The sequence below is a fragment of the Heterodontus francisci genome, chromosome 1 (assembly GCF_036365525.1).
Source record: "Heterodontus francisci isolate sHetFra1 chromosome 1, sHetFra1.hap1, whole genome shotgun sequence".
NCBI classification, from domain to species: Eukaryota; Metazoa; Chordata; class Chondrichthyes; order Heterodontiformes; family Heterodontidae; genus Heterodontus; species Heterodontus francisci.
The window spans coordinates 42,389,140-42,416,047 of NC_090371.1; the positions used below are offsets into that span (position 1 = coordinate 42,389,140).

Below are 26,908 nucleotides of genomic sequence, written 5' to 3' on the forward strand. Positions count from 1 at the left end.
CTAAAGGAAAAGTAGTTAACAGAGAGGCAAATGAAGTTACGCAACCTCCTGTAGCAGACCAATCAAAATATTTTCTGGGTGAAATCAATGATCCGAAACAAGTATTTTGGTCAGCAGAAGTATATGTCAACAGACATATCACTCATTTCAAACTCGACACCGGAGCAAGCGCGTCAGTCCTGTCAGATAAAGAGCCATGGCTATCCACATACATTCTGCAACCAACAGAAACTCAGTTACATGGCCCATGAGGTGTTGCATTTGAAGTAAATGAGAGATTAAAAGCGATGCTTCAATATAAGGGAATGCAGATATTAGAAACACTGTATGTCCTAAGCATTCAGGAGTTCTCACTCTTGAGTAGGAGAGCTTATACTGACCTTAATCATAAAGAAAGTTGAAGAAGATAAGAACACGAGAAATAGAAGTAGACCATATGGCCCATCGAGCCTGCTCTGCCATTCAATACAATCATGGCTGATCTTAGGCTTCAATTCCACTTTCCTGCCTGCTCCCCATATCCCTTGATTCCCTTGATCTATCCCAGCCTTAAACGTATTCAACGATGGAGCATCCACAACTCTCTGAGATAGAGAATTCCAAAGATTCACAACCCTTTGAGTGTAGTAATTTCTTCTCATCTCAGTCCTGAATGATCAGTCCCTTATCCTGAGATTGTGCTCCTGCGTTCTAGATTCCCTGACCAGCGGAAACAATCTCTCAGCTTCTACCCTATCAAACCCTTTCAGAATCTTGTATGTCTCAATTAGATCACCTCTCATTCTTCTAAACCCCAGATAATATAGGCCCAATTTACTCAACTCTCATCATAGGACAACCCCCTCATCCCAGGGACCAATTCAGTAAATCTTCGCTGCACCATCTCCAAATCAAGTATATCGTTTCTTAAATGTGGAGGCCAAAATTGCACACAGTATTCCAGGTGCGATCTCACCAAAGCCCTGTACAATTTTAGTAAGACTGCTTTATTCCTGTACTCCAATCAACTTGCAATAAAGGCGAACATCCCATTTGCCTTTCTAATTGCCTGCTGCACCTGCATATTAACTTTATGCGTTCCTTGTAAGAGTACACCCGAGTCTTCACACCTTTTAAAAAAATTCTGCTTTTCTATTTTTACGACCAAAGTGAACAACATCACACTTCCCTACATTATACTCCATAAACAAGAAGAATCCAGGTCTCAGGACAGAGGGAGAGCCTCCCAACCTGACCTGAGCACTAGAGAGAGTCTGGATTCCGCCAGAGAGCCCGCACAATACAGAAAGAACCCGCATAGCACAGCACAGCCTGCCATGTCACTCAAAGACTACCAGAGCAAGAAAGAGAAATGCAAGTTCTTACATGAGCATTACACGGACAGAGGTCATGGGAAGCAGCAAGTCCAACAAATTTGTCAGGTACACAGACAAGATCAAAAAGAACTACTACTTTCAACCCAATTCCCAACTGGACCGTGGGAATGGTTGGCGATGGATTTATTCTTCTTTGAGGAAAGATCCTATCTAATTATAGCTGATTACTTCCCAAGCGGATGTACACAACAACAACTGAAACAGTCATCTGAGTTTTACAAGAAGTTTTCGCAACACATGGTACACCTAATCAGATAGTGGACAGTATCTGATAATGGACCACAATTTGCAAACAATTACTTCATGCACTTGGCAGAAGAATGTGGATTTGTTCAACTAACAAGCTCTCCTAAGTATCCACAATCAAATGGAGAAGCTGAGTGAGCAGTCAGAACCATTAAAACTATGTTGATGACAAATCAGCACTGACATGCAGAACTACTCCATTATTGTGCGGAGTTGTGCCATCGGAACTCTTAGTGGGAAGAAAACTTCAAACACAACTTCCAATTCTGCCCAAGAAATTACTTCCAGGATTGACAAGCAAGGATTATCAGAAAGTACAAGACAAAGAAAAGTCGTACAGAAATAAACAGACCTATAATTATAACAGAAGATACCGTACAAGAAACCTACCAAAGTTGTCAGAAAGGCAAAAGGTATGGGTAGGAGACCAAAATAGAGAAGGGGTAATTTTCCAGAAAGACGAGAATCGACAGCTATCTTATCTAGTACAAACTCAAGAAGCTTCTATCTGGAGAAATACTGGGGGGAGGTGTTAGGGAGGGAAGAGGGGCCTAGGCAACTGAAGGTACAGCTTCCAATAGTGAGGTGAAGGGGTGGGGAGGAATGCCTGAGTCAGAGGAAGAGAGAGTTTGGTTGGGGTGAAGGGGATGAGGTGGGGTGCGAGTTGCAGGGCCGCAGGATGTAAAAGAGATTGGATAGGTTGAGATCATGAAGGGATTTAAACACACGAGAGAAAATTTTGAATTTTAAACTTTAAATGTGTCTGGATCGGAAGCCAATGTATGTCAAGCAAGATCTGAATCGACTAATATAAATTGTGTAACTGCAGTGCTGCCTGGCTGCAATCCTTATTGAACTATTGTCTTGAAAGCCATAGCTGCAATCTAAATACAGCATCAGAAGAGTCCTTTATCTAGCAACATCTGAGGAGAGGATAAAATTACTGGCATGTCAGAGTAAAGATTGAAGAGTGAACACCACAGATTACATGCTGTTAAGAAAGGCAATAATAACAGGTGTCATGCTAGTCAGTCACTATGAAGAATCCACCACATTTAAAACCAGGAGCTGCTCATGCAGCCCCAGCAGAAATCAAAAAAAGTCAAACAGATCAAAGTACACAAGAAGATATTACAGATAATGGCACTGATGAAGAGCAGTTAACTGACTATAAAATAATCTCAAGCAAACAAAGAAGCTTCCCACCCTTCACTTTAAGATTAGAAAATGTTGAACAGTTTTGTATAAAAAAAAATTCACAAATGGTTATTAGAATGACTGCAGATCACCAGCTAGCACTGTCACACATGCAATTGGTCCTTCTATGATGCAAATTCTTCGAGAACAATGTGCTACAAATGCGAGCACAACCACAAGAAGCTTTTATACAAGGCAGAGTAAGGAAGATCACCTGGGCAGAAAAATGACAGATTAAAATTAATGCAGAAAAGTCTGAAGTGATACATTTGCAAGATAGAATGAGAAGACGCAATATAAACTAAATGGTACAATATTAAAGGGGATGCAGGAACAGCAAGACCTGGGGGTTCACATACATAAATCTATGAAGGTGGCAGGACAAATCGCTGTTAAAAAAAGTGTGCAGGATCCTTGGCTTTATAAATAGAGACATAGGGCTGAATTTTCAGGTCCTCCCCCCCCCCAGGGGAAGAACGGAGGTGAGGGAACCCCAAAAATACCAGTGCCAGCTGGCATGTCAGTTGCAGAATGCCGTTCCTGGCGTTGGACATTTTGAGGGAAATGAATTCGGGGTCCAGGAAGGCTGCCTACCCCCACGAGACAGGTAGGCAGCAATTTGGCTCATAAAGAATAAACAGCCTTGTTAAAGGTAAGTTCGGGAAGCCGACTAGGATTTTTCAGTAAATTTAAAGCAAAATACTGCAGATGTAGACCTGCTGAGTTTTTCCAGCACTTTTTGCTTTTATTTAGGATTTTTCAGTCTGTCTCCAGTTTCCTGACACAACAGAGGTCAGATCAACTGCCTGGAGGGAGTCACCCAGCAGCAGGTCGGGGTGCCAGTGCTCCTAGATGGCCTGCAGGCCCTCCCTGTCTGCATGGGTGGGAATACAACCAAAGATCACGCTGTAGAGGGATTATCCTCTCCCCCAACCCACTCCGCACCTTTCACAGTGGTGGCCTGGCACTTTTTTTTAATTAAAGTTTTTAAAATGTGGCTGAGAGGGCACCTTCTTGTTGAGGCACCCTCTCAGCTACTTACCTTGTACTGCAGATTGAAGGCCAAGAGCCCAACCATCACCCTTAGTTGGGCAGGAAGCCAGTCTCCATACCAATTAAGAGCTCGCCCACTTGAAAATCTTAACTTTAATCAGTATCCCCCGGAAGCGGGTTTCTGGCCCAAAAACAAACCTGGCTCCTGTTTCCCTCCTCCATGGAGGCCCACAGAGTATAAAAACTTTCATGCTTTGAAATTGGACATAATAGTCAAATGGCAATGGAACCAAGTTAATGGCTGGATGCACCTTAACAATGCTCTTTTATAAACCTTTATAAATCACTAATTAGCCCTCAGCTGGATTGTGTCCAATACCCAATTATCATCTTAAACATCCACTCTCTGGTGCGAACTATCCACAAGATACAATGCAGCAAGGCTTCTTTGACAGCAGCTCCCAAACCTATGATATGTCCACCACCTAGAAGGGCAAGGCAGCAGGTGCCTAGGAATGTCACCTCCTCTACATTCCCCTCCAAATCACACACCATCCCAAAGTGGATACATAGCCTTTTCTTCATGGTCGCTGGCTTAGTATCCTGGAACTTGTTACCTTTCAGCACTGTGTAGATACCTTCAACACAGATACCTTGAAGGATGTCAAGGTCTTGGAGATAGAATGATACCAGGATTGAGGGACTTTAGTTATGCAGAAAGACTGCAGAAACTGGGATTGTGTTTCTTCGAAAGGGTCAACAGGAATTGTAGTAGGTGTTCAAAATTACGAGTGGTTCTGATGCAGTAAATCAGGAAAAACTGTCTCCACTGGCAAGAGGGTAAACAGAGGATACAGATTTAAGACAACTAGCAAATGAAACAGAGGGCAGAGGAGGAGATTTTTTTCATGCAACAAGTTATAATCTATAATACACTGCCTGAATTGCTGCTGGAAACAGATTCAATAATGACTTTCAAAAGGCACGAGATACACACTTACAAAGGAAAGATCTGCAGGGCTATGGGGAAAGAGCAGAGGAGTGGGACTAAGTGGATAGCTCCTTCAAAGAGCTGACACAGGCAGGATGGGCCAAATGGCATTTTTCTGTGCTGTATGATTATATGATTCCATAGGGGTATTGGGCCATTTGGCCATTGAATCACTCTGCTATTTTGATAGCCATAAAAAAATGTAGTGCAAGACAATACTACATATACAGCACTGTAAGAGGCAGAGGTACACACTCTGAAGGCTGTCTCAGATGGACGTAAAATATCCCATGGCACTATTTTGAAGAGGAGCAGGGGAGTTATTCCTGGTACCCTGGCCAATATTTATCCCTCAATTAACATCAGAAAAAAACAGAATATCTTATCATTAACATATTGCTGTTTGTGGGAGTTAGCTATGCGCAAATTAGCTGCCGTTTCCTACATTAAAACAGTGACTGCACTTCAAAAGAACTTCATTGTCTGTAAAGAGATTTGAGATGTCGTGTGGTCGTAAACGGTGCTATATTAAATGCAAGTTCTTTCTTTCAATATTCTGTAGACAAGCTTACCTTTGTAACATGCTTCATGCAACCCTTGAATAAGTAGTGTAGTAATTTGGGCTTTGCACTGATCCAGCGTTCCAATAGCATGTTTACAGCTTCCATAAGAAAGCCATGGTTGGAAATAGAATCGATCACTCAGGTGAGTTGCAAAGGCTTTCCACATCATGGTTTTGTATTTAGAAAGTAGCACAACTTTTCCTTCACAGTGTGAAGAGTCCTGCCAGTGTACAGATTTTCTCCTGATAGGAGGCATTAAAGGATCTCTACTTATTTTATCATCTTGTTTGGCTTCTAAACCTCGTTGAGGGTTATTTTCTTCTGAGAAGATGGTTTGCTGCAATTGCAAGTCTTGTGCTTTAGTTTCCTGTGATTTATCAGACTTGGGTCTGTTCAAAACATGTTGCCACAACACGTTGGATGTAGTAAGACCATCAACAATACGGTTTAGAAGCACTTCATCGTCCATGCAGAATTCTTGAATGGCGCTCTCACAGCTACAAGGCTCCAATTCTTGTTGGTTGTCCCTTAATTTTGGTTGACACAGGCTAGTTTTTATTTCTTCACCAGAAAAAATATTATGAGTACTGGTAAAATTCTGAAGATATGAGATTTTAATATTTTCCCAATCCAGAGCTGTGAGGTTATTATTACTCACAGTTGAAAGAAATGTTTTGTTTGTCGTGATGACTTCATAGAAACATTGGGCTGCTATTCTTCCTCTTTCGTTAGCTAAAATCCCTAACACTTTTTCTATCAGGAATGGTTCAATTTTCCAGTTCCCAGTCTTTCTACACAATGTTACTTTCAATCTTTGGGACAGTAAATCAGATTCATTAACATTAATTTCTTCAATACACTTCTTCAGTTCAAGATATGACTGATGCATATTAGATTCTGATACAATGCTGTTAAATATTTCCAGACCATGAAAAAATTCCCAAAGTGATTCTGAAGGCAGAATATAAGGTTCAGCATATGCTAAAGTACAAAGTACTGTGGAAATATATTGCTCCATGAGAAAAACAGCATATACGCCCAACAATGTCAAAGCCTGCTTCATACCGTTAAAGGTTTCCTTCATATGTATTAGCTGACAATTTAACCAAGGATCATTCTTAATTTTTTCACTAAGGCATTTCCAGTGGCTTGTATGGTATCTCAGTTCTTCACACAGGTGTCCCAGTTTCTTGACAGATATGCCACTTGAATGATCCATGGCCAGCTTTACTTTTTTGGACGTTTCTTTCCCTTGAGTCAGCAATTCTGTCAGTTTTCTTACAAATTTAGATGCTCCCCTTACACTGATGGCATATGCTTTATTAAGAAGAATACAAGATCTACGTTCCAATAGTATCTGAAGCTTTGCATAATTGTTTGCTAAACTTGATATAGTCTGATGATATTGGAAATCAGTAGTGCCCAGATAATCCAAGGGCAATGATTTTACATGACCATGAAATAAAGCACCTTTCAGACTTCGTTGTAACTGGCAACATTTTCCTAGGTCAAAGGCAATCTGCTCCGCCTCAGGCAGTCTCCCTGAAGGAAATCTATTATCCAGATCGGGTGATAGCAATGAATCATCGCTATCTGTATCTGAACAACTATCTTCTGCTTGGTGCTTAGTAATAAGCCATCTCCACCCAGGTTGAAGATGATTCCACAGTAGAGTTTCAGCACGCTGCAGAGATTTTGCAAAACTGTTTGGTGGTCCTAAACATGGAAATACAGAATAATCCACATAATGTAAGACAAGTGACAGACATCTTTTAATAGGATTACATTAGATGCATAGTTTAGTTAAAAATTAATCTGCACACCAGTTATATCCTCTGATGCATTAAGGGTAAGGGTATTTATAATGTTGATGAGAGAATTCATCCAGCAGTAGTATTCCTTGATTTGCACTGAAAAATTATTTATAAATTAATTTGATCATGTTTATGTTGAGGCCAAGTCAACCTTCAGCTTTCTAAACTGAAAAATTGTCCTTTCCCAGCAAAATGAAAGGCTAATGCAAGGAAAGTGGAAATTCAACAATCTATCAGTTATGAAACAATAATAAAAGAGATACAAAAGAAAGTAATGAGGTGCAAAAAGGAAACAGGAAAAAAATTGCAAGGGATATCAAAGCTAACAGCAAAAGTTATCATAAATATATTAAGAAAGTGTGGTAATGGAGAACGTGGGTCCAGTTAAGACAGATGCAGGCAAAAGTATAATGCAAAATAAGGAAATGGATGACTTATTAAATAAATACTTTGTAACAATTTCACAGTGGAAGCAGAAGACAAAATACCAGCTGTATATGGGAACAAAGAACAAAGAAAATTACAGCACAGGAACAGGCCCTTCGGCCCTCCAAGCTGCGCCGATCCAGATCCTCTATCTAAACATGTCGCCTATTTTCTAAGGGTCTGTATCTCTTTGCTTCCTGCCCATTCATGTATCTGTCTAGATACATCTTAAAAGACGCTATCGTGCCCGCGTCTACCACCTCCGCTGGCAACGCGTTACAGGCACCCACCACCCTCTGCGTAAAGAACTTTCCACGCATATCCCCCCTAAACTTTTCCCCTCTCACTTTGAACTCGTGACCCCTAGTAATTGAATCCCCCACTCTGGGAAAAAGCTTCTTGCTATCCACCCTGTCTATACCTCTCATGATTTTGTACACCTCAATCAGGTCCCCCCTCAACCTCCGTCTTTCTAATGAAAATAATCCTAATCTACTCAACCTCTCTTCATAGCTAGCGCCCTCCATACCAGGCAACATCCTGGTGAACCTCCTCTGCACCCTCTCCAAAGCATCTACATCCTTTTGGTAATGTGGCGACCAGAACTGCACGCAGTATTCCAAATGTGGCCGAACCAAAGTCTTATACAACTGTAACATGACCTGCCAACTCTTGTACTCAATACCCCGTCCGATGAAGGAAAGCATGCCGTATGCCTTCTTGACCACTCTATTGACCTGCGTTGCCACCTTCAGGGAACAATGGACCTGAACACCCAAATCTCTCTGTACATCGATTTTCCCCAGGACTTTTCCATTTACTGTATAGTTCACTCTTGAATTGGATCTTCCAAAATGCATCACCTCGCATTTGCCCTGATTGAACTCCATCTGCCATTTCTCTGCCCAACTCTCCAATCTATCTATATTCTGCTGTATTCTCTGACAGTCCCCTTCACTATCTGCTACTCCACCAATCCTAGTGTCGTCTGCAAACTTGCTAATCAGACCACCCATACTTTCCTCCAAATCATTTATGTATATCACAAACGACAGCGGTCCCAGCACAGATCCCTGTGGAACACCACTGGTCACACGTCTCCATTTTGAGAAACTCCCTTCCACTGCTACTCTCTGTCTCCTGTTGCCCAGCCAGTTCTTTATCCATCTAGCTAGTACACCCTGGACCCCATGCGACTTCACTTTCTCCATCAGCCTACCATGGGGAACCTTATCAAACGCCTTACTGAAGTCCATGTATATGACATCTACAGCCCTTCCCTTATCAATCAACTTTGTCACTTCCTCAAAGAATTCTATTAAGTTGGTAAGACATGACCTTCCCTGCACAAAACCATGTTGCCTATCACTGATAAGCCCATTTTCTTCCAAATGGGAATAGATCCTATCCCTCAGTATCTTCTCCAGCAGCTTCCCTACCACTGACGTCAGGCTCACCGGTCTATAATTACCTGGATTTTCCTTGCTACCCTTCTTAAACAAGGGGACAACATTAGCTGAATATAAGTCAAAGGGAGGGATTTTGTAGATTTAATATAAGTAAAACAATGAAGAAATTGTAGATACATTAGTCATATTTCTCCAAATCTCTCTAGATTGGATCAGAAAATTGCCATTATCACTCCATTATTTAAAAAGGGAGAGCGAAAGAAACCAGGATACTTCAGTCAAAATGAGACAACATGGGTTTGTAAAGGGTGTCAAATCTGACTATCTGGTTGAATTTTTTTTGTAGCTGTTACTTCCATGGTGAATAGGTGAATATCTATGGAGGCTGTCTACATAGACATCTAGAAGACATTCGATAAGGTTCCGCACAAGAGATTATTAGCAAAAATGAAAACACATGGAACTAGAGGTATCGAGACTCTAGGTGGTCAGAGAGTAGGGATAAAAAGAATTCTCTCTGATTCGAGGATGTAGCAAGGGGATCGGGTGGCAAAATGGAGTGAGGTCAAAGATGAGCCATGATCCTACTGTATGGCGGAATAGGCTCAAGGAGCCATATGGCCTAATTCTTCTATTATTTCTTAGGTTTCTTATGTTATGCAAGTGGTAATCCCCAAGGAACTGCACACGGACTTCATCTTTTCATCATATTAGTAGTGACTTGGATAACAAAATAGAGAACTGAATATTAAATTTAAAGATTACACTAAGTTAGCAGGCTCATGTGACTCATGGAGATAAGAGCAGGAAATTACAAAGGGACACAGGCAGGCAAAAAGAGTGGGAAAAACTACGGCAGGTAGAGTTTATTGTGGAAAAGTGCGAGATCATTCACTTTGGATTCAAGAAAGACAAGGCAGAATATTTTCATAACGGTAAGTGATTAGGAGCTGCAGAGAAGCAATGCAATTTATGTGTCAATGTGCACAGATCACCAAAAGATGGTTTACAGGTACAAAGAGTAATCAAATAGCAAATGGAATGTTCACCTTTATTTTAAAACCCACTGGAAGTGGTGAGCAAATTCTGCTACCTTGGGTCCACAGTGACAATCTGTCCCTTGATGCAGAGCTTGATACACACATAGGGAAAGCAGCTACAAGCTTTGGCAGACTTGTGAATGCACATGGGATAACACCAAGCTAACCCTTAGGACAAAGCTGATGGTTTATAAGGCCTGTGTTCTCAGAAATTTGCTGTATGGCTGTGAAACGTGGGCGACTTACAGCTACCAGGAGAAAAAGCTCAATAATTTCCATCTTGGCTGTCTGCGGTGCAATATGGGCATAACCTGGCAGGACAAAATCACAAATGTGGCAGTCCTCTCAATTGTGTTAGCACTAATCAAACAGGTGGCTTTGGTGGATCGGACACGTCCGCAGGATGGAAGACGGTGGCATACCCAAGGATGTTTTGTATGGTGAAGTAGCTAGGGCCAGATGACCAGTGGGGCGCTCAAAGCTCTGCTTCAAGGATGCTTGCAAGCATGACATGAAGGTCTTAAATGTCGACTATTGCACCTGGGAGTCACAAGCTGGCGAAAGAGGGAAATGGCAATACATCCTGTGGACCAGCATGCACTACCACAATGACCAGTGGTTACAGCGGCTTGGCAACAGAAGCCAACGCGAAATACATCTCACAGTGTCACGCAGCTTCACATGCACGTTTGTGGCAGAACCTGTCTCTCAAGGATTGATCTTCACAGCCATCAGCAAAGTGGACCAAAAGAGACACAGCAACTACATGGATTGTTTGCTGCATGTCCATCATTTTTTATAGATGTAAGGCTGCAAATGTTTGAGAGAGGCTGGAATGCAAAAGTGAGGAAGTGATGCTGCATGATTTGGAGTCTTGGTCAGACCCCATCTGGAGTGTTGCATTCAGTTTTGGGTGCTGACAGTCAGTAAGAATGAAATGGGCTTGGAGGAGATACACTGCAGATTTACCAAGATGACACCAGGGCTTAAAGGGTTAAATTATGAAGAAAAGTTGCACAAACTTGGTGTGTATGTCCTTGTGTTTAGATGGTTATGGGATGATCTAATCGAGTTTTTTAAAATTAAATATCATTTGAATGGAAAAGATACACAGAAAGGGACTGTTTTGTCTGGCAAGTCCATAACAAGAGGGCATAATCTTAAATTAAAGCTAGATCATTTAGGAGCAAAATCAGGAAGCTCCTTTTTATTATAATTCATTCACGGGAAGGCCAGCATTTATTGCCTATCCCTTGAGAAGGTGACAGTGAGTTGCTTTTTTGAACCGTTGCAGTCCATGTGCTGTAGGTACACAACAGCACTGTTAGGGAGAGAGTTCTAAGATTTTGACACAGTGACAGTGAAGGCACAGTGATATAGTTCCAAGACAGAATGATGTGTGACTTGGAGGGGAATTTACAGATGGTGGTGTTCCATGCTTCTGCTGCCCTTGTTCTTCTAGGTGGTAGAGGTCGCATGGTTCGAAGGTGCTGTTAAAGGTCACAGGCGAGTTGCTGCAGTGAGTCTTGCAGATGGCATAAATTGCTGTCACTGTGCGATGGTGGTGGATGGAGTGAATGTTTAGGATGGTGGATTTCTTTTTCTATTCATTCATGGGATGTAGGCATCACTGGCCAGGCCAGCATTTATTGCCCATCCCTAATTGCCCTTGAGAAGGTGGTGGTGAGCTGCCTTTTTGAACCGCTGCAGTCCATTTGGGGTAGGTATACCCACAGTGCTGTTAGGAAGGGAGTTCCAGGATTTTGACCCAGCGACAGTGAAGGAACGGCGATATAGTTCCAAGGCAGGATGGTGTGTGACTTGGAGGGGAACTTGCAGGTGGTGGTGTTCCCATGTATTTGCTGCCCTTGTCCTTCTAGTTGGTAGAGGTCGCGGGTTTGGAAGGTGCTGTCTAAGGAGCCTTGGTGCATTGCTGCAGTGCATCTTGTAGATGGTACACACTACTGCCACTGTGCGTCGGTGGTAGAGGGAGTGAATGTTTGTAGATGGAGTGCCAATCAAGCGGGCTGCTTTGTCCTGGATGGTGTCAAACTTCTTGAGTGTTGTTGGAGCTGCACCCATCCAGGCAAGTGGAGAGTATTCCATCACACTTCTGACTTGTGCCTTGTAGATGGTGGACAGGCTTTGGGGAGTCAGGAGGTGAGTTACTCGCCTCAGGATTCCTAGCCTCTGACCTGCTCTTGTAGCCACGGTATTTATATGGCTACTCCAGTTCAGTTTCTGGTCAATGGTTTGGATGTCGATAGTGGGGGATTCAGCGATGGTAATGCCGTTGAATGTCAAGGGGAGATGGTTAGATTCTCTCTTGAGAATCTAATCTTGAGATGAAGCAGCTGAAGATGGTTGGGCCTAGGACACTACCCTGAGGAAATCCTGCAGTGATGTTCTGGAGCTCAGATGATTGACCTCCAACAACCACAACCATCTTCCTTTGCGCTAGGTATGACTCCAGCCAGCAGAGGGTTTTTCCCCTGATTCCCATTGACCTCAGTTTTGCTAGGGCTCCTTGATGCCATACTCGGTCAAATGCTGCCTTGATGTCAAGGGCAGTCACTCTCACCTCACCTCTTGAGTTCAGCTCTTTTGTCCATGTTTGAACCAAGGCTGCAATGAGGTCAGGAGCTGAGTGGCCCTGGCGGAACCCAAACTGAGTGTCACTGAGCAAGTTATTGCGAAGCAAGTGCCGCTTGATGGCACTGTTGATGACACCTTCCATCACTTCACTGATGATTGAGAGTAGGCTGATGGGGCGGTAATTGGCCGGGTTGGATTTGTCCTGCTTTTTGTGCACAGGACATACCACATTGCAGGGTAGGTGCCAGTGTTGTAGCTGTACTGGAACAGCTTGGCTAGGGGCGCGGCAAGTTCTGGAGCACAGGTCTTCAGTGCTATTGCCGGAATATTGTCAGGGCCCATAGCTTTTGCAGTATCCAGTGCCTTCTGTCGTTTCTTGATATCACGCGGAGTGAATAGAATTGGCTGAAGACTGGCATCTGTGATGCTGGGGACTTCAGGAGGAGGCCGAGATGGATCATCAACTCGGCACTTCTGGCTGAAGATTGTTGCAAATGCTTCAGCCTTATCTTTTGCACTGATGTGCTGGGCTCCCCCATCATTGAGGATGGGGATATTTGTGGAGCCACCTCCTCCAGGTAGTTGTTTAATTGTCCACCACCATTCACAGCTGGATGTGGCAGGACTGCAGAGCTTAGATCTGATCCGTTGGTTATGGGATCGCTTAGCTCTGTCTATTACATGCTGCTTACGCAGTTTGGCATGCAAGTAGTCCTGGCTTGTAGCTTCACCAGGTACCTCAAACTCATACCTGTGTGAGGTATGCCTGGTGCTGCTCCTGGCATGCCCTCCCGCATTCTTCATTGAACTAGGGTTGGTTTCCCGGCTTGATGGTAATGGTAGAGTGCGGAATATGCCGGGCCATGAGGTTACAGACTGTGGTTGAGTACAATTCTGCTGCTGCTGATGGCCCACAGCACCTCATGGATGCTCGGTTTTGCATTGCTAGATCTGTTCGAAATCTATCCCATTTAGCACGGTGGTAGTGCCACACAACATGATAGAGGATATCCTCAATGTGAAGGCGGGACTTCGTCTCAAGGACTGTGCGGTGGACAGATGGATCTGCAGCAGGCACATTGGTGAGGACAAGGTCAAGTATGACTCCATAAATAATTTTATAAGGGAGCTGGACAGGTACTTGAAAATGAGGAACTTACAGATGTGTTACAGACAAAAAGCAAAGGTATGGGACTAAGTTCGATGGGTCTCTCACAAAGCCAGCACAGAGACAACAGGCCGAATGGCCTCCTTCTGTGCTGTAACCATTTTATGATTCTACACATCTGGAAGACCTCCTGAAGTTTGTTGCTACCCTCCTTACTGTTTACTTCAGTTCCAAGTTTCATGTCATCTGCAAACTTTGAAATGATGCCCTCCCTGTATACCCAAGTCATCAATATATAAACCAGAAAAAACCATTATGCTGCATTTGTAATTCAAACCATAACTGTAAGCAAACATAATGATTAAAGAATTCTGACTTCCATCTCACAAAAGTTTTAGTTTTGAAAAACAGAAATGCCATTAAAAATCTAGAATGGCATTTAATAGCTTCCAGCTTTTGATATCCAAAATAAATGTTATTTTGAATTAGCCTTTGAACTATCACAAAGTACTGAAAACTGACCTTTATTTTGAATCTAACTTGAGAGCGTTTGATGTTGATAATGGTTACAAAAAGTACTAAAAAGACTGATATCTGTAACCTGCACAATATATGGTAGTATTCTCCAGAATTACTGCCCTTTCATATATAGGAACCTAATAGCAGAGAAGTTTGCATGTAAAACTATGATAAAACAAGGAATCATTTTAAAAGTGGAATTTAAAAGGTTAAAGCTGTAAAAGTATATTTTAAAACTATCTGCAATCACTGAGGGCCTGTATTTAGGATGATTTTAAGCAAATGGCAGTTCTTTTCCTGTTGTGCTAATAAAACTAGAACTAGCTGTGTATTATGACTTTTTAAAAAAACTTGTCAACATCAAACACTCCCAAGTCAGAAACAGCGTTGGTTAATTTCAAAATGGAGTTCCCTCGTCTGCCCCCCCAGCAATATGTCCTATCCGCTACAACATTAATAGGTCATTTCTGTTTGACAAAAATAATTTTTGTGGCCTCAATAATTGAGACAATTTAGTACAGAGGTGTGAGGATTTTTAATGTGCTGAAATTGCACTCAAACAGCTCAGATTAAGCCTATTAACTCAACTGTGCAGTCACTGGGAAGGATAGCAACAAAAATTTGGCATTAAAACTGAAGATACATTTAATAGGTCTTTCTCATTTTTTTTAAAGTTTGTGATAGGTTATGTTGATTTACTTCAAGGTGTACATATTTCTCACTATTCCACTTAGGTAAACATTATTCACTCAACCAATTTACCTGATCCTATTAAATGATCAAGTTTTTCTTTTTGCATCGATTCTTCTGGTGATATAGATTTCTTTGATGGCATGGATGTCTGAGAGTTAAATGATTTCTGTGATCTGTTGCTGTCCTCTATGACTGCAGCATTCTGGAATAAATAGATGAAACAGTTAATGTTCAATACAAGGTACAATTTTCAGAAAAAAATACTGATACAGGAAGGGGAAAAGAGGAGTATATCAAAAATATTTTCCTCTTGCAAAAACCATTTGTGCCTTTCCAAATCTTTCAAGCCTTTTGACTGCAAGGTTCTTGCACCAGGTGGAAGCCAAGATGCATTAAGCCATATGGAATCAGGAAGTTCCAGGTTCAACTCTCCAGTCTTCTCCCAGTTAATTGCTCTGAACTGGTGTTGGGGCAATAGAAGTATTAGAACTGGCTTCTGGATTCCTGGATTGAGGAAGGGAAAAATAAATTTGCCCAGGGTTCCAATTCCTAGAAATGTGCTAAGAGTAGATGTTGGGTGAATCACAGAGTTGTACAGTTGGCCTTTAGAACTCCAAAAGAAAACCTCCTTTACAATCTTATCAGAATGTTCTGCAATTCGTAGCCAATGTGAGGAATAGAAGCAAGTACAGTCAGAACTGGATCAATTAAAAAAAAGTGATGAAAATTTGATTGTCCAACACATGATCAATCAGAAGAGGGGAAAAAAAAGATTCTAAACATGAAACATATAACATCTCCACATGTAATATATAGACTTTTTTAATTGTTCGAGACATGGGATCCAAAAGTGTGCTGTGCACTCCCAGATAGCCACTTCAAGAACAACAACAACTTGCATTTCCAAGGTGCTTCACAGGAGCAGTATTAAATAAAACTTATCACCAAGGCGGATAAGGAGATATTAGGGCAGGTGACTGAAACACTGGTCAAAGAAGTGGGCTTTAAGAAGCATTTTAAAGGAGGGGTAAAGGGGCAGAAAGGTTTGGGGAGGGAATTGCAGAGCTTCAGGCCTAGGCAGCTGAAGGCATGGCTGCTGACGGTGGAACAATTAAAACTGATGATACGTAAAAGACCAGAATTGGAAGAGGACAGAACTCTCAGAGAGTTGTAGGGCTCGAAGAGGTTACAGATTTAGGGAGGAACAAGGCCATGGAGGGATTTGAAAAAGGATGAGCTCATATTTATGGAGGGTGAAAGGTGGGAGGCTGGTCAGGAGAGCACTGGAATACTCGTCTAGAGGTAAAAAAGGTGTGGATGAGGGTTTCAGCAGCAGATGAATTGAGGCAGGCCCAGAGATAGGTGTTATTGCAGAGGTGGAAGTAAGCGGTCTTAGTGATAGAGCGCATATGCGGACGGAAGCTCATCACAGGTTCGGACAGGATGCCAAAGTTGCAAACAGTTGGGTTCAGCCTCAGACAGCGGCCAGGGAGAGGGATGGGGTCAGCAGCTAGGCAACGGAGTTTGGGGTGGGAACTGAAGACAATAGCTTTCGTCTTCCCAATATTTAGCTGGAGTATATTTCCAGTACTGAATGTTGGACAAGCAGCAGGACAAATTAGAAGCAATGGAGAGGTCGAGAGAGACAGTGATGATGTTAAGCTGGCTGTTGACAGTTTATATGTGGAACCTGACGTTTTGTTTTCGGATGATGTCGCCAAAAAGTGGCATTTAGATAAGAAATCAGAGGAGGTCAAAGATAGATCCTTGAGTGCCATGGGCAAAAGTCACCTAGCCACCGACCCACACAAGGGGGGCACAGTGGCGCAGTGGTTAGCACCGCAGCCTCACAGCTCCAGCGACCCGGGTTCAGTTCTGGGTACTGCCTGTGCGGAGTTTGCAAGTTCTCCCTGTGACCGCGTGGGTTTCCGCCGGGTGCTCCGGTTTCCTCCCACAGCCAAAGACTTGCAGGTTGATAGGTAAATTGGCCATTGTAAATTTCCCCTAGTGTAAGTAGGTGGTAGGAGAATGGTGGGGATGTGGTCGCGAGTATGGGATTAATGTAGGATTAGTATAAATGGGTGGTTGTTGGTCGGCACAGACTCGGTGGGCCGAAGGGCCTGTTTCAGTGCTGTATCTCTAAATAAATAAATAAAATAAATAAACAATACCGACAACCGAGGGAGACCAGATGAGAAAAACAGGAAGGGAAATACTAAATATCGGAGTAGAGTATAGCTTTATTGGGTAAATTTTGTAAGACCCTGCACCACTGATGGCATAGGGTTTCTCAAAACATACCCTTATGTGCAATGCAGGCAGGCAAAGTGTTCACCTTCAACACATTGTTTAAATGGGATTCTTTTCATCAAGCTTACTTTATCTTCAACTGAGGAAGTCACTGGCAATTCAAGTGTCTTCGGAAATGATTCTTCCTTACCTAGGGAAAAGGAAACATAAAATTATTTTTTATTTATTTAGAGATACAGCACTGAAACAGGCCCTTCGGCCCACCGAGTCTGTGCCGACCATCAACCACCCATTTATATTAATCCTACATTAATATCTATAAATTATCTATACCCTTTACTTCAGTAAACACCAGACATGCGCCTAGTCCGCATCCTGTTGAATAAGAATGAAAGAACTTGCATTTATGTAGTGCCTTTCACAACCTTACGCCGTCGCGAAGTGTTCTACAGCCAATTAAGTACTTTTTGAAGTTGAATCACTGCTGTAATATAAAGGAATGCAAGGTTGCATAAAGACCTATCTGATAAATGATCATGTTATCGTTTCAATGATGTTAGTTGAGGAAAAAATATTAGCCAGGACATTAGGAAGAACACTCCTGCTCTTTGTGAACTAACGGTGTGGGATCTGCTGTGGGAGGGAGGTAGAACCTCGTTTTAACATTTCATCCGAAAGACAGCTGCTCCAAGACTGCAGTACTCCCTCAGCACTGCACTGATGTGTCAGCCTGCATTATATGCTCAAGTCTATAGAGTGGAACTTGACTTCACAACCTTCTGACTTCGAAGTGAGAGTGCTACCATTTTGCCAAGGCTGATACCTAGCAACCAAACAGTAAAGGGACATTTGCAAAGCAGTGATCACAATATAGCTAAGACCAGTGTAAGACTAGAAAAGAAGAAAGGAAAATAAAACAAATTATAGTGAGATAAAAAAGGACCATACGCAGATTAAATAGAAGGAAAAATTAACAGAATCACAGCTTAGCAATAGGAAATATTTGAACAGGAGTTGGTAAGGGTACAAGTATTATTTCAGTAATGGAAAAAGGGAATGGGTTCAGACAGAATAGTAAAATTAGAAAAAGCTGGAAAATTGTAGTAAAATTGGAAAAATAGGAAAATAGAAATAGATGAGCCAAATAAATGGAGATTACGATAGCTAAGAAAATATTCAAGAATGTTAGCAAAAATCTAAAGGCCAATAATTATTGGCCCATTATTAATTGTGTAGTCAAGATAGAGGGAGGGTGACCAGAATGATGGGGAGCAACCAAGAGGAAAATGGGAGCAAAATACTGCGGATGCTGGAAATCTGAAACAAAAACAAGAAATGCTGGAATCACTCAGCAGGTCTGGCAGCATCTGTGGAAAGAGAAGCAGAGTTAACGTTTCGGGTCAGTGACCCTTCTTCGGAACTCGAAAATGGAAAATGGGCATTGGGCATTCATGACAAGGTCCGATCATGAGATAATAATGATGATAGCAGTGGCAATCGAGAAATTGAGACAGTCGAGGCAGTAATCGGAGGTCAGTGGATGATGAAGCAGGATCCTGCTCTTCCCCATTCCATGTTCAGTTATTTTTTAATTTAAATTGACATTTTTGGTGGCAGCATGCTGTGGCCTCTTTAAGGACTGCTGGCTAGACTGTATGAATACCTGGTTTTCCTGAACGGCCCCAGATGCTTTCAGGACAACCAAATTTTACAGAGGTTGACGCAAGTGGGCATTAGGCCCATTATTTCAATATTCTAAGGGCCTAACCCATTTCAGGCATAGACTCTAGATAGTTTTGCCTATACTATCACTTGCAGCTCCTATCACTTCTGGCTCCTAATAAGTACTTGCATTCCACTTGCCATTCTGGAGGTTTAGGCAACCATTTAGCAACCGAAAACAGGAGGGTGCCATCGAATTTCTAGGCCAAAGCGTGGTAGAACATAAATTGCATACTTTCTGTCAATTTTTACATAGAGGTTGCATATCAAAAACAGGTATAGAACAGAAAGTGAAGTCTACTAATCAAGATGATCCTAAGGAAAAAGCCTGACTATAATTCTTGGAAAGGAAAATCATAGAGGATTGCAAGGTGGCAAATGTGACATCATCTTCAAAACAAGACAACAGCAATAAAGCAGCAAATTATAGGTCAGAACACCTAACTTCAGTTATTGGTAATGTGTATTGGTCTGTCGTATTGGACGAAATTACTGAGCACTAGGAGGAATGTGAGCTGATTGAGGCCACTCAGCCAGTTAGATCGATTTTTAAAGGCAGGTTGATGAAAGGATGAACGAAGAGGGACCAAGGATGGTATAAAGTTTTTCTTCATGCTTAGTATGTTATATACTTCTAGTAAGCCCCTACTTCCATGACTGAAGAGTCCAGGATTTGCTAGTCATACCTCAAATTTCTCTGGCACTGGCCTTATGGTCCTTGTCTGCACAGTCCTGAGAATTTGGAAGTTTTCTTTAGGATTTAGTAACCAGATACAAACACAGTACTCGAGTTGGAGTCGACACAGAGCATTGTATGATGTCTGGGTTTACTCCTAGTGGTATGTGGAATTTTGAAGACATAAAACAATGACTAGGTGAGTCAACTGAATTATAACGAGAATAGATGCCTCACAAATTTCAGACTTAGGAAAACTGTATGAGGGTATTCAGTAGAATTTCTCTGCTCTTCTGAAGGGCCGGGGTCTTCTAAAATAAATAAAATTATGTGCACTTATATTTATTTATTTGTGGACCATACTGAACTACTATCCAACAGTTAAGGACTTCGGACTTCAAATGGCCAGACAATAAAGTAAAAATTTTATATTGCGGCTCCTTACTTGACTTTGAGAAGCCTTCAGTTTCTTTGCTCTCTGTTTCAGCTGGACAAACCCTTTTTTGTCCCATCAAAGGGCCCAAAGGAAGCAGAAAACCTCCAGATGCCTGTGCCATTGTCCCAATCGTGAAGATGCCAGAATTCAACCATAAACGTTCTTTATCAGCTCCCTGAAATACAAAAAAAATGAAGTGAAAGAAAATGGAGGATTTCAACATTACAAGAAAAATAACAACTTGTAGAGCCTTTAACATAGCAAAATGTCCCAAGGCGCTTCACGGGACCTGACTTTAGAATACCCAAACTCATTTCACATCACCTTGTGATAGCCAACAAAGAGTAGAGTTTTGTTTTGTCAGTTTTCACTGCGTACTCAGGTAAATTATAAAACAGAGCCAAGTCTAAAATTAATACAATCTTTATTTGCAGGGAAAAACAACACTATGTGGGATATAGAGACATAAAGAGATACAGCACCGAAACAGGCCCTTCGGCCCACCGAGTCTGTGCCGACCATCAACCACTCATTTATACTAATCCTACATTAATCCCATTTTCCCTCTAACATCCCCACCTTCCCTCAATTCTCCTACCACCTACTTATACTAGGGGCAATTTTTACAATGGTCAATTTACCTATCAACCCACAAGTCTTATGATCAGAAGACAAATGGGCAAGTACCAAATAGTGTTTTAAAGGACATCAGAATACCACTGCTGCATTTGTACACTGCACATAAAATTCCAAGTAACCAATTTGAGATTATGGGTAGAATTTTATGGGCTCAGAAAACAGCAATGGAAGGTGGGGCGCAGAGGGGTGGTTGCCTTCCGATTGCCCTGCGATAAAGTCGAGGACAGGAAAGGACAAGGACAGCCTTCCCGCCCAGAGACCAATTGAGTCCTGCGGCGGGCGGGGGCCTCCACCAAGCTGAGAGGTCGCCCAGTAAAACAAGACAGCCTTCCTGTCGGCTTGGTGGGGGGAGATCTCCTTCGTAGGCTATCTGTTGCCCATGGAGGGCCCCTGTCAGCAAAGGTCGCCCCTCCACTCACCTTTGCCCGCCCTCAAAGACCACAGACCCCCCTCCCCCTGCCCTCACCGGGGGCTGCCGGATTGGCCCTTGTGAGCCTGCCTCACTTACCTGGGGCCCAGGGCTCCAGCGCTGGGACTGGTCCCAGGCTTCCTGTAGCACCAGCAGTGACCACCTCTCCCAGTGACACTGCCAATACTACTGAGCTGCTGATGCTACTGATTGGCCAGCAGCTCTGGGAGGTCATCGAGTCATAGCGTTTTACAGCACAGATGTGGGATCCCTGTCCTTAAAAGGGACGTAGACCATGGTGCCAGGCAGTTAATTGCCCGAGCGCCATTATATAGAGCTGGGGGAGGTTCCAGAGGGCTGAGGCAGGGCTCCCCTAGTCTTTTCAGCCCCATTGGGACCCCTGCCTCAGCCCTATGTCTGTCAGCCTTCAGTAATATCATAATTGTTAAACTTCTTGTATCAAGGAGATACAAACAAAAAGGAAATTAATTCCTTAATGCTAACAAGAATAAGTTAAAATTCATAGGGGAAGCGCAATACTGAGTGGTTGGAGGTGCCATCTTTCAAGATAAGACATTAAAACAAGGTCCCACCTGACCTCTCAGGTAGATGTAAAAGATCCCATGGCACTATTCAACAACAACAACTTATATTTAGATAGTGCCTTTATTGTACTAGAACATACCAAAGAACTTGAAAGAGCAGAGGAGTTCTTCCTCTTGCCAATGTTGAGTCCTCAACATCAAAACGATAAGGGGAAAGTTGAATGGGAGAGGCCGTTTACAGGTAAAGGGACGTCTGGCAAGTGGGAGGCTTTTAAAAGTGAGTTCAGGGCCGGCATGTTCCTGTTAGATGGAAGGGCAAAGCTGGCAAGTTTAGGGAACCTTGGTTGACGAGGGATATTGAGGGTCTGGTCAGGACCAAAGAAGGAAGCATATGTCAGGTACAGGCAGCTGGGATCAAGCGAGTCCCTCGAGGAGTATAGGGAATGTAGGAGTACACTTAAGAAGGAAATTAGGAGGGCGAAAAGGGGTCATGAGATTTCCCTGGCAGATAAGATAAAGGAGAATCCTAAAAGATTCTATAAGTATATTAAGAGTAAAAGGGTAGCTAGGGAGAGAGTAGGTTCCCTTAAGGATCAGTGTGGCAATCTATGTGTGGAGCCACGGGAAATGAGCGAGGTCTTAAATGAATACTTCTCATCTGTATTTACCGTGGAGAAGGTCATGGAACACCGATATCCTGGAGCATATCAACATTACAAAGGAGGAGGTGTTGGAGGTTTTGAAGCACATTAAGGTGGATAAATCCCCAGGGCCTGACCAGGTGTATCCTAGGATGCTATGGGAAGCAAGGAAGGAGATTGCTGGGGCCCTAGCAGAGATTTTTGTATCATCATTAGCCACGGGTGAGGTACCGGAAGACTGGAGGATAGCTAATGTTGTGCCTTTATTTAAGAAGGGCAGCATGGATAAGTCAGGGAACTACAGGCCGGTGAGCCTTACATCAGTCGTGGGAAAATTATTGGAAGGGATTCTGAGAGACAGGATTTATATGCATTTGGAAAGGCAAGGTCTGATTAGGGATAGTCAGCATGGCTTTGTGCGTGGGAAATCATGTCTCACAAATTTGAGGAGGTGACCAAGAGGATTGACGAGGGCAGGGCGATGGACGTTGTCTACATGGACTTTAGCAAGGCCTTTGACAAGGTCCCGCATGGTAGGCTGGTCCAGAAGGTTCGAACACATGGGATCCAGGGTGAGCTAGCAAATTGGATACAAAATTGGCTTGGTGATAGGAAACAGAGGGTGGTAGTGGAGGGTTGTTTTTCAGATTGGAGGCTGGTGACCAGTGGTGTGCCGCAGGGATCAGGGACCTCTGTTGTTTGTCATATATATTAATGACTTGGATGTGAATGTAGGGGGCATGCTTAGTAAGTTTGCAGATGACACCAAAATTGGTGGTATAGTGGACAGTGAAGAAGGTTGTCTAAGGTTACAACAGGATATAGATCAACTGGGAAACTGGGCAAGGGATTGGCAAATGGAATTTAACGCAGACAAATGCGAAGTGATGCATTTTGGGAAGTTAAACCAGGGCAGGACATATACAGTGAATGGCAGGGCCCTGGGGAGTGCTGTTGAGCAGAGAGACCTTGGGGTGCAAGTATATAGTTCCCTGAAAGTGGCAACACAGGTAGACAGGGTGGTGAAGAAGGCATATGGCATGCTTGCCTTCATCGGCCGAGGCATTGAGTACAAGAGTTGGGACGTCATGTTACAGTTGTACATAATGTTAGTTTGGCCGCTTTTGGAGTACTGTGTGCAGTTCTGGTCGCCGCACTACAGGAAAGATGTGATTAAGCTAGAAAGGGTGCAGAAAAGATTCACAAGCATGTTGCATGGTATGGAGGGCTCGAGTTATAAAGAGAGATTGGATAGGCTGGGTCTGTTTTCCCTGGAGCAAAGGAGGCTGAGAGGGGACATGATAGAGGTACATAAAATTATGAGAGGCATAGATAGGGTAGATAGCCAGAGCCTGTTTCCCATGGTAGAGGTGACTAAAACTAGAGGGCATAGATTTAAGGTGAGAGGGAGGAGGTTTAAAGGGGATCAAAGGGGTAAATTTTTCACACAAAGAATAGTGGGTATCTGGAATGAGCTGCCAGAGGAGGTGATGGAGGCAGGAACAGTAGCAACATTTAAGAGGCATCTGGACAGGTACTTCAATGAGCAAGGCATAGAGGGATATGGAATCAATGCAGGCAGGTGGGATTAGTATAGATAGGCATTATGGTCGGCATGGACACGGTGGGCTGAAGAGCCTGTTTCTATGTTGTACAACTTTATGACTATCATTAAAACAGATGATGGTCATTTATCACATTGCTGTTCATACAGCTTTGCTGTGTGCAAATTAGTCGTCACATTTCCTACCTTGCAACAGTAATTACACTTCAAAAAGTACTTAATTGGTTATAAAGTGCTCTGGGACATCCTGAGTTTGTGAAAGTTGCTATATAAATGCAAATCTTTCTTTTTTTTGGATAATGTAGGCTAGCACATTCCCCATTTACCTCAAGAACCTGGGTTTAAATGCAGGAGAAAATGACACAGCGAAATGCTCTACTCTTTGCTGGCTCCAACAGGGCTAAGTGTAAATGAGTTTGGGCAGTCTCAAATCAACTTTTTGCTGACAAAAAGCTCAAATTACTAAACTGTCCTTAGGCCACAGGGGTGGATATGTGGGAAATAAATATAAACTTAAAAAATTGTTTAAAACGTCTTGTATGTAGAGAGTCATACATAGGCCGGAATTTTTAAAACTGAACGGCAGGCTCTGGGATGCCTACCCGCCCCGATTCTGCCTCCGAACAAGTTTACGGAGGTTGGGCAGGGGTTGGGAAACGGTCCACCCGCCCGAGGCCAATTAAGACCCTTATGTGGCCAGGTAATGGCCACTTAAGGGCCCTTGCCTGCCTGCACGGGTATTTTACCTGTGGTAAGCGGGTGTGCCGGGGACGTGAAAGGCCGCCCAGCGATAGCTGCCGGCCTTTTCACGCCCCGGGGGGGAGGGGGGGCATGGCAGTCGGACACAGGGTGCCCGATTGAGGGCCAACCCACCTCCCAACCCACCCCCGGGATCCAAGACACCCCCCTCCCCCCAAACGAGCACCCTAGCCTCACCAGGGCATGACCGATCCCCTTGGTGAGGCAACCCAAACATAGCCACTCTCTCGGGTCCATGGCATCAGCTGGGCTGCAGTCCCAGCAGTGGCCCTCGCTCCCGGTGGCACTGCTTAGACTAAGAGCTGCCGGCCCGCTGATTGGCCGGCAGCTCATTGAGGAGGGACCTCCTCCCTCAAGTGGGTGGAAGTCCCGCCTCGGGCCAAGTAAAGCCTGGGGATCCGTAAAATACGGGATGGATTCCCAGGCTGGGCGGAAGCGAGTTCGTCACCGACATTTACGTCCGAGTCCAGCTCCCGTCCGCCCACTGTAAAATTCCGGCCATAGAGTCATTTACGGCAGAGGGGCTAATCAGCCCACCAAGCCAATGCCATTAAGCCATTAAGTCTCTATTGCTTCACCCTATCCATTCTGCCAAAATACATCACCTCATGCTTTTCTGTATTAAATTCCATCTGCCACTTATTTGCTCTTTCTGCTGGCCTATCTATATCCTGTTGCAGGGGGTTTGTATCATCCTCACAGTTTGCCACTCCTCCAAAGTTTGGTATCATTGGCAATTTTTGAAATTCTACTCTGTATTTCAAGTTCCAAGTCACTTATATACAGCAAAAAAAGCAAATAAAGCACCTTCAACATCCTCAGGATGTCACAGATATTCACAGCCATAAAATATTTATAGGCAAACACAGCTGCCAAATTTGTGTACAGCAAGATCCCACAACAGCAATGAGATGAATGGTCAGTTAATTTGTTTCGGTGGTATTAGTTCATAGAATCATAGAAAGTTTACAACACAGAAAGAGGCCACCGGCCCATCGTGTCTGTGCTGGTCAAAAAACGATCCAGCCATTCTTATTCCACCTGCCAGCATTTGGTTCGTAGCCCTGCAGATTACGGCACTTGAGGCGCATATCCAGACTCCTTTTGAATGAGTTGAGGGTTTCTGCCTCAACTACTCTTTCAGGCAGTGAATTCCAGACCCCCACCACATTCTGGGTGAAAATGTTTTTCCGCATCTTCCCTCTAATCTTTCTACCAATCACTTTAAAACTATGCCCCTTAATCACTGACCTCTCTGCTAAGGTAAATAGGCCCTTCACCTCCACTCTATCCAGGCCCCTCAAAATTTTGTACATTTCAATCAGATCTCCCCTCAGCCTTCTCTGTTCCAAGGAGAACAACCCCAGCCTATCCAGTCTTTCCTCATAGCTGCATTTTTTCCAGTCCTGGCAACATCCTCTGTACCCTCGCTAGTGCAATTACATCCTTTCTGTGATTAGGTGACCAGAACTGCACACAGTGCTCAAGTTGTGGCCTAACCAATGATTTATACAGTTCCAGTATAACCTCCCTGCTCGTATATTCTATATCTCAGCTAATAAAGGAAAGAATTCCATTTGCCATCTTAACCAACTTATTGACCTGTCCTGCTACTTTCAGGGATCGGTGGACATTCACTCCAACGTCCCTCACTTCCTCTACACTTCTCAGCATTTTCCCATTAATCATGTATTCCTTTGCCTTGTTTGACCTCCCCAAATGCATCATCTCACACTTCTCCAAGTTGAATTCCATTTGCCACTTTTCTGCCCATCTGACCAGACCATCAATATCTTCCTGCAGCTTACAGCTATCCTTCTCACTATCTACCACATGGCCAATCTTTGTGTCGGTTGCATACTTCTTGATCATACCCCCTACATTTACATCCAAATCATTAATATATATCACAAAAGGCAGGGAACCTGTGGAACACCACTGGAAACTGCCGTCCAGTCGCAAAAACACCCGTCAATAATTACCCTTTGTTTCCTGCCACTGAGTCAATTTTGTATCCACCTTGCTGCATTTCCCTAGATCCCATGGGATTTTATTTTTTTAACCAGTCTGCCATGTGGGACCTTGTCAAAAGCCTTGCTAAAATCCACGTAGACCACATCTATCTTCTTTGTTACTTCTTCAAAAAATTCGATCAAGTTGGTCAGACAAGATCTTCCCTTAACAAATCCCTGCTGACTATCCTTGATTAACCTGTGCCTTTCTAAGTGATGGTTTATCCTGTCTCAGATTTGATTCCAATAATTTGCCCACTACTGAGGTTAGACTGACTGGCATAT

The 26,908-nt window shown here is 43.2% G+C and overlaps 1 protein-coding gene across 5 annotated transcripts in view; it reads right to left on the minus strand.

Moving 5' to 3' along the window:
• Window positions 1–26,908, minus strand: part of ccdc142 (coiled-coil domain containing 142) — a 318,889-nt gene that overhangs the window by 255,582 nt on the left and 36,399 nt on the right. For 4 of the 5 annotated variants that reach the window (XM_068029624.1, XM_068029614.1, XM_068029644.1 and 1 more), the window contains 4 exons: window positions 20,064–20,229; window positions 17,349–17,410; window positions 15,040–15,172; window positions 5,376–7,082 (listed from right to left, as the gene is read on the minus strand). In XM_068029624.1, the coding sequence (XP_067885725.1) occupies window positions 5,376–7,082; window positions 15,040–15,172; window positions 17,349–17,410; window positions 20,064–20,175 (2,014 nt within the window). In that variant the 5' untranslated portion in view covers window positions 20,176–20,229. Of the gene's footprint in view, window positions 1–5,375; window positions 7,083–15,039; window positions 15,173–17,271; window positions 17,411–20,063; window positions 20,230–26,908 lie in introns of those variants that run through there. The other variant, XM_068029634.1, reaches the window with a different exon arrangement.